Raw genomic sequence first — 8,492 nt, 5'->3', positions numbered from 1 at the left:
AGTTTGAAGGATAACTATATATTTTTTCTTTTTTTCCCCTATCAGTTGCCTAGAAACTCTAGGACGCCTTTAGCAATTCACTAGTCTCTTTTGTACTCATTCCTTTTAGGGACGACTTCTGCTGCGATTAGAAATGTTAATTAGGAAAAACAGAGATAAGAGAGAAACACAGAGACATAGGATACTACTAGGAGGGCAACTCAGCAAATACTGAATGCTGAATTCTGAGTTTACCTGTGTTTATTTTTCATATACTTTTACACCCTGATACAAAAAGGGGGAAGAAGGCAAAAGACTGCTTAAACATGATACAAAGTACAACCAGAACAATCTGCTCTAATACTTGAGACACTGAGCCATTAATTCCTGAGCAAAGTATTTGATGTCTGGGGTAGGGAACACATCCTAGACCAAGTATTCTGCAGGCAGTCATTCCCTAAGTCAAACCTCCTATTTCAAAAGAAGGAGATGTAGTATGCTTCAATGCTCTGACCTCTGGTCAGGGTGGAGCAGATCAACCTCTGTGGGCCATCTTAATGCTCAAAATACCAAGTAACCACACCCTAAGTCAGGACCTCTTGCTGGTAGCCACACCCGTGGTCACCAACTATGAAAGAGCAAAAATAGCTCAAACCCTCTGACCTTCAGACAAGATGGGGCAGGATCACCTGTGTGTGTGCCCTGACAAATTTTCTACAAAGAGCCGCAGCAGAAACAGTGCACTACTACGATAACACAGGAACTGGTTTACCTTAACTGGGTTACACATGTCTGAATGAGATCCCATTCTTCGCACTAATTCTGTAAGTAATTCCTTTAATTATTCCAAAGGGAATGGTATAAAACTGAATTTGTAAAGCAGCCTTAACCAAGATTACTCTCCTAACTCCATATACAAGATTTTATTCATAAAGTTAGATCTGTATCAGTAAGATTTGAAAATTTTCTCCTAATATACATTTAAGAATGCCGCATTTGCCGGGCGGTGGTGGCGCACGCCTTTAATCCCAGCACTCAGGAGGCAGAGGCAGGCGGATCTCTGTGAGTTCGAGACCAGCCTGGTCTACAAGAGCTAGCTCCAGGACAGGCTCTAAAGCTGCAGAGAAACCCTGTCTCGAAAAACCAAAAAAAAAAAAAAAAGAATGCCGCATTTAAGAGTATCATTTACTCATCTGTTGAGATATAATTATACATACACATTAGTATTCAACACAGACACTTTTAGCTCATTGAAAAAGCAAAGCAATGGTGACCACTAAAAAAATTTGAGTTTATCAGATTTTTTTTTTTTTTAAATTGGGAAGTGAAATTCTTTAAAGTTTAATTTTCTACCCATTGGTCTTTGCCTGCACAGACGTCTGTGGGAGGGTGTAGGATTCCCTGGTCCTGATGTTACAGGCAGTTGTGAGCTGTCAAATGGTTACTGAGAATCGAACTTGAGTCCTCTGGAAGAACAACCAGTGCTCTTAACCTCTGAGCCACCTATTCAGCCCCAGAAGTGCACTTTTCATTGCATAAATATCTTTCATCCGTATGCAGTTCTCTTCTGGAAGGTGAGTCCATTACTTCAGAATCAATTCTCACACAGTTTCAATTACAGCGGCAATTTCCTTGAACTGTCTGTAGAAATTCTGGAGAAAAGGGGGAAAATATTAATTTTGCTTTTTCAGTCTATTTACATAGTTCTTTTAATTATATATAACTACCACACATATAGTCTGCATTTTAACATTACATCCTAAGTGAAGATCACTGAGAAACAAACATATCTAGACAAGAGGGCACTGCAAGTCTGAGACAAACCTCTGGAAGCCCATATCTAAACAACAGGAGAACTGCCTCCCAAAGAAAACATGGCACATGTACACAGCTTCTGCAGGTGTCTCAGTATCCTCCGGATCCTGGCTCAGAAGGCAGATCATGGAGAGCAAAATCCACAGGTGTTCAAATCCCTTACACGTATTCATATATATGTGGCCACTATCTGTCATGCTGCATGCATAGGCACATACATACAATGGAATCAGTCAGCTATAAAAAAAAGAAATCCTGCCATTTCCAACACAGTGAACTCAGAGGACACTATGGTAAAGACAAACCAGATATGGTAAAATAGACACTCTATGATCTCACTTTTATTAAGAATGTTGAATTCACAGAGACAGAAAATTGAATGTGGTTGTCAGGTGCTAGGAGTGAGGAAAAAATGAAGATGTTGGCTAGGGGTACTAACTTAGCTATAAAAATTCTGAAGATCTACCGTATAGAATGCTGAGTATGAATAACAGTATATTGTGAGGCTACGAGAGTAGATTTTTTTTTTTTTTTTTTTGGTTTTTTGAGACAGGGTTTCTCTGTGGCTTTGGAGCCTGTCCTGGAACTAGCTCTTGTAGACCAGGCTGGTCTAGAACTCACAGAGATCCGCCTGCCTCTGCCTCCCGAGTGCTGGGATTAAAGGCGTGCGCCACCACCGCCCGGCCGAGAGTAGATTTTAAATGTTCTCAGTGCACATACATTTATACACACCATGTGGAAATGCACATAATTACCTTCATGAACAGTCACTGCACAATATATATTTTTACCAAATCACATTGTATACACTGAAAACATATTTTTATTTATCAATTATACCTCAGCAATGCTTCAGGGATAAGGTGATTTGTTTGCTAATTTATTTACACCCCCCTCCCCAAAAAAAAAAACTCCACAGGAACACCCTGCAGATGAAGGAAGAGCCTGCACATGTGAACGACTGGAATGCCTGAAGCTAATCTGGCTTTCCCATTCAGTCCATGACCACACACCACTTCCTTTCCTCATGCCCCATTCCTTCAGACGCCTATCAGCATCATTAGGAACAAATGTCTGCAGTCTTGTCTATCAAGAGCCCCTTAAAATACAGTTTATAAAGAGGAACTCGAAGGTCATACAGTGGTATGTGGAAGACTTTTCCAGAAGCCTTGGCTTAGAGGTAGCACCTACCTCACGTGAGCAAGTACATGGGTGTGAGCCCACATCATCCACACACAAAAATGGAAGGGCAGGCTGAAGAGATGGCTCCACAGTCATCAGCACTACCTGCTCTCTGGGAGAACCTGGGATCCATTGCCAGCATTCGCGTGGCCATTTACAACTGTCTCAAACTCCAGTCCCACGGGATCTGATGCCCTCTTCTGGCCTCAGTGGGTAGTGCATGCATGTGGTACACAGATATACACCCCAAATGAACAAAAAACAATAAAGGAAGCCCAGAACCAATGCAGTTTTTAATTCTCTTAAAAAAAAAAAAAAACAAAAAAAAAAAACCTTTTATTTTCATTTCATTCACTATGGTGCTTTTCTGGAGTGCTCAACTCTCCTTTGAGAGCTGCTTCAGTTACTGAAGGGCTCACAGCAAACCAAACCAAACTGTACACACTGTTAAATCAGCTAATGATAGGCATATCTCATGATATACATTCAAAAGGAAATTAGACAGTGTTCACTCCCCATGGTGGTTGAAAAGAAAATGGCCCCCAAAGGGAGTGGCGCTATTAAGAGATATGGCCATGCTAGAGGAAGTGTGTCAAGGTTGAGGCAGGCTTTGAGGTCTATTTTACTCAAGCTTCCCTCAGTGTGACAGTCAGTTGACTTCCTGCTGCCTGCAACCCGAGATGTAGCCACCATCATGCATGCCTGCATGCCACCATGCTCCCCATCATGATAATGGACCAAGCCTGAGAAACTGTAAGAAAGCTGCCTCAATTAAATGTTTCCCTTTATAAGAGTTGCCGTGGTCATGGTGTCTCTTCACAGCAATGAAAACCCTTACTAGGACACTTCTGTTCTCTTCCTTGGATAGAAGGTAAATAAAACAATAATATGAATGCCCTAAGTTTAAGCATAAACTACCGAGTTACTTAAATCTCTAGCTAGTAAGACTCATCAATATGTATTAGCTCTGAACTGCATTTAGTAAATAGTCTACAAATCTAATGCTAGTCAAAAAAGATTACTTTTGCTTAAAATTACTATTAAACATAAAGAAAAACAATAAGAAGTTAATCACAGAGTAAATATCCTATAGAGAAGATGAAATAGTCTTAAATATATTCATCAAAAACTATTACAGTAATTAAAGGGAACTATACACAAATCAATCCATCTTACAAAAAAAAACTTATCGAACTCCCATAGAAAATAACTTTTTTTTTTAGTATTATCTAAAGTACGTCAACTTGCAAGTAAATAAATTAACATCTTCCCTTAAGAAAGACTTGAGAGCTGGAGAGATGGCTCAGAGGTTAAGAGCATTGCCTGCTCTTCCAAAGGTCCTGAGTTCAATTCCCAGCAACCACATGGTGGCTGACAACCATCTGTAATGGGGTATGGTGCCCTCTTCTGGCCTGCAGGCATACACACAGACAGAATATTGTATATATAATAAATAAATATTTTTTAAAAAAGACTTGATACAGCTTTTGAAACAGCAGTACAACTTAAATTCAGTGAGTAACACTACAAACCTGAAACTGTGGGATTGTCATTTCGATGGACTTGGTGTTTACTTGGCCAGAAGGCTCGGCCACTTTGAGCTTCACTGCCACATATGGGTACTTGAGGGATCTGCAGCGGTCAGAGCTCACAGCCATGCCCAGTTTCCACTGAAAATCTACAAGCTTTAACACAGTAGCACAAGCATCACGTGAGAAACAATACCCAATTTCTATCTTCCGTCTTGTATTGGTTTCAGTACTGGTCACGTACCTGGAAACAGCTTCATTTACGCTGGTAGGCAAAACATGGTCAGATGGCAATGGAGAAAACAAAGGGCATAAGCAGGACCAGAAAACAAGTGGACAAAGCAAAATGTCAAACAAAGGAACCTAATGTCTAGCAGATGCACAAAGATGGGGAAAGTGGCTTTTTGTAACATGCTTAACTTCTTCTCTACTATGGCACACCAAATGTTTTAACCTTTCTTTCTGCTTCATGCCCATAAGTCCTAAAACAGAAAAATGGGTGCCATAGTCGTCACGGGTGCTCGAGGCACACAAGGAAACCATCCTGGCTGTCTCCTCCCTTCAGTGTCAAGCTCAAACCTACCATTACAATGAGTGGTGACGGCCAGGCTTTAGATTCCATCAGTCCTCGTGACGGACACATGCCAGGGACGTGCTATGCAGCGGTCACCTGCTCAGTGCCTCACTGAGTCACCACAGTTTTATAGGTTATAATTTCCATTTCGCAGATGACAGAACCCAGTTTCAGAGAGCTTAGGTGATGGGCTCAGGGTCACACACTTCAGAAACGAGAACAGAGGCCCACGTCTGTTTGACTGTAAAGATTAAAAGCTTAATGACTACTGTGTTTTTAATCTAGCTCTTGATGATGCTTCCTCCGTGTTGCTATGGCATCAAACAGAACTGGATAAAGGCAGCTCTGGACACTGACACCAAGGATTTGTCTGTCTGTCTTACAAACACAAGAGGATGCCTGGCAACCAAAACATACGTGCTGACTGCCTGATTTTCTTTTGCAGTGAACTAATGTACTCCTTGTGACAAACTTCTCTGACAGACACAGGAAGAGCTGCCGACTTTCCAGTTTCTAATTATTAGGACCAAGTAAGAATTCCCAAGGTCCCTACATGCTGGACTCATTGCTTTTCACAATTAAAAAAAAAAAAAAAACAAACAAACAAAAAAACTTGTATTCACTTGGGCATGTGGAGGTCAAAGGACAACTTGAATTGCGTTTACTTTGTTTTACCATGTGTTCCAGGGATTGGACTCAAGTCATTAAGCTTGGTAGCAAACACCTTTAATTAATCCAGTGAGCCGCCTTGATGGTCCTATGAGTTTCCTCATAAAGTTGTGAAACAGCTCACTAGAAGCGTTTGCCTTTATCTGTTATTTGATTTTTAGTTTAGTTTTGGTTTTGGTTTCAGATACAAGATTTTTCTGCAAAGCCCAGACTGGCTTCACAATTATGGCGACCTTCCTGCTTCAGCCACCCAGGGGCTGTGGGATTAAAAGGCACCCATGCCTAGCTTGGTGGATTTATTTGCAATCGCCTGTATAATTACTGTATAATCTACTGTATAATTCAAGGTGTAAGACTTGTTTAAAATTCTATTTTTCAGCTCTTTGTGTCTGAACATGCAAAGAACTTCACCCCCCCCCAAAAAAAGAAAACCCAAACTGAATGATATTTCTAAACTCATTATTGATCCTAATAGCCTTGTCAATTATCGTGGCTTTTCTTATGAATATAAGCACATGACCAATCACCAGAGAATCACTGTGTAGAAGAGATTACAGCACACGGGTCACTGGGATGAGCCCATGTCCTAACCACAGAGGCTTTCTCCATGTGAGAAAGCAAGCATTAAGGGTGTAATGAAATTAAGACCATGGGCTGCAAGTCCCTGGATGTGAGCCCAGTGTAATCAGTCCTTGTAGAAGGAAGGCAAGAGGGTCAGAGTCAGAAGATGGAGCAGTGGCTGAGACCATGGACAGTCTACAAACCAAGAAAGGAGGCAGGTAAGAATAGGAAAAAACAAACAAGAGACCTTCCCTCCACTTACACCCAAACCTTCCTTCACTTTGGTTTCACACTTCTGACTTGCAGAAGTGTAAGGGATAAATCTATGTTGCTTTAGGGTAGAAAATTTCCATAAAACAAATAAAAACCTATAGCCCAGTACAGTTCAGTCTCAGGGCATCTTTAATAAAACACATAATGCAAAGTGAATGGACAAAATAATTCATGAGATGAATAATGACAAGGATTCCAACTCAGCTAACTCTGGTTGAAGAGACGGCTCGGTGGTTAGAAGCACTTGCTGCTCTAGCATAGGACCCAGGTTCGGTTTCCAGCACCTACATGGCAGCTCATGACCATCCATAATTCCAATCCCAAAGAATCCAGGCCTCTTCTGGCCTCCAGTGACCCACGTGTTGTACAGACATACAAAAAAAAAAAAAATCTCAAAACAACGCAGCGCCACTAACTCATATAATGTATGCAAAGACAAGCAGGCTTTTCGGTATCCCAGGAGCCTTCAAAAGCAACAGCAAGGTAAGCCAGGCACATAAACCCAGCTACCTGGTGTGCTGGGGCGAGAGAATCACACGTTTGAGGACAGTGTGAGCTACAAGCCGAGTCTAAAGCCAGCACAACAGTTTAGTGAATAGCATGAAAATTTAAAAAAATGAAATTAAAATTAAATGTTACCAGCCCCTTCACTCTTAGCATGTTTTCACGTCATCACCTCCTTATATTTTATGTGACCTTAGGCAACTCCTGGTCCAAAACTCCAGTTTTCTGACTTTCTCGGAGAAGTGTTATTATTAATTTAGAAAGGTAATTTTTTTATTCCTAATGTAAAATAGGAAAAGTCAGAAAACTTATACTTCATCTTCAAAATAACTTCTTTGAATAAAAGGCTGGGCTTCGTGACACCTGCCTTTAATCCTAGCACTTCAGAGGCAGAGGCGGGTGGATCTCTGAGAGTTCAAGGCCAATCTGGTCTTACTAGAAAAGTTCCTGGCTAGTCGGGGCTACTCGGTGAGATCCTGTCTCAACACAACAAACAAAAAGTTAAAAGAAAAGGAAGGGAGCAATCTTTGCAAACATTAGTAAATAATTGTTCACATAACCCCGGTCAAATAGGAAAAACGCAGCTCTGGGGAAGGACCCACGAAGAGGAGCGGGGACTGTACGCCGCAGCGCGACAGCATGGGGCGTCCACTCACCTGGCAAGTGACCTGGAAGAGAAGCAGAAACACGATTCAGAGAAAAGCCTTCCCGGCGCCACTGTCCGCCCCAGCCCCTTCTGCTCCCAGGCCGAATGTACCTCGGATTTGGCGTCCAGCACCGGTTCCCTGAACCGGGACTCCTCCATGGCCAGACTGGAACTCAGAGACACTGGCCAGCACTTCCGCTTCCGGCCCAGCCCACTCTAGGGAGAGCGAGGAAAATACATTTTCATACAATTCTGGACTTGTCTCAATCAAACATCAGTTTTAGGATATACTGGGTTGAAGAAAGGATCGGTGGGGAGAAAGGCCAAGGACGCGGAGGAAACCTCGTGGAGGACGAATAACCTTCAGGACGTCGCCTCCCCCACGGTCGGGAAAGGAGTGGGCTCGTCTGTGCGCAAGCGCAAAGTGATTGTGCCTGAAAGCCAGCGACTTCAATCAGCGACGCCTGTGGCTTGCGGGGGTCACACCCCTCTTGCATGGATCTTGCTGTGTAACTTTAACTGCAGTTGTCTAGCGAATCCTCATCCTTGGGATTGAGTTCCCTGGCCTAGCCTGATGTTGGAAGGGTGGAGAGGAATGCCTTAAAAAACAAAAACCTCTGCTGCCTTTATTCAAATTTCAACCCGATTTCAACAGCTCCTTCTCATCTCTCTCCTGTTTACCGCAGATGCATTCTGCATAGAATGTCCACACCAATTTTTATTCCCATGCTAGCATTTTATTTAGAAAAATGAAAGTATT

At 42.1% G+C, this 8,492-nt stretch overlaps 1 protein-coding gene across 1 annotated transcript; it reads right to left on the bottom strand.

Moving 5' to 3' along the window:
• Window positions 1–1,249: 1,249 nt before the first annotated feature.
• On the bottom strand, window positions 1,250–7,989 carry Commd6 (COMM domain containing 6). Its single transcript, XM_038310563.1, has 4 exons — window positions 7,844–7,989; window positions 7,743–7,754; window positions 4,509–4,661; window positions 1,250–1,631 (listed from the first exon to the last, which is right to left on the bottom strand). Exons 1-4 carry the CDS (start codon window positions 7,889–7,891, stop codon window positions 1,581–1,583), a joined length of 264 nt encoding a protein of 87 aa, XP_038166491.1. The 5' UTR covers window positions 7,892–7,989; the 3' UTR covers window positions 1,250–1,580.
• Window positions 7,990–8,492: the final 503 nt, after the last annotated feature.

This window comes from Arvicola amphibius, chromosome 13 (genome assembly GCF_903992535.2).
Source record: "Arvicola amphibius chromosome 13, mArvAmp1.2, whole genome shotgun sequence".
In the NCBI taxonomy this organism is placed as follows: Eukaryota; Metazoa; Chordata; class Mammalia; order Rodentia; family Cricetidae; genus Arvicola; species Arvicola amphibius.
This window is presented reverse-complemented; position numbering and strand designations above follow the sequence as displayed.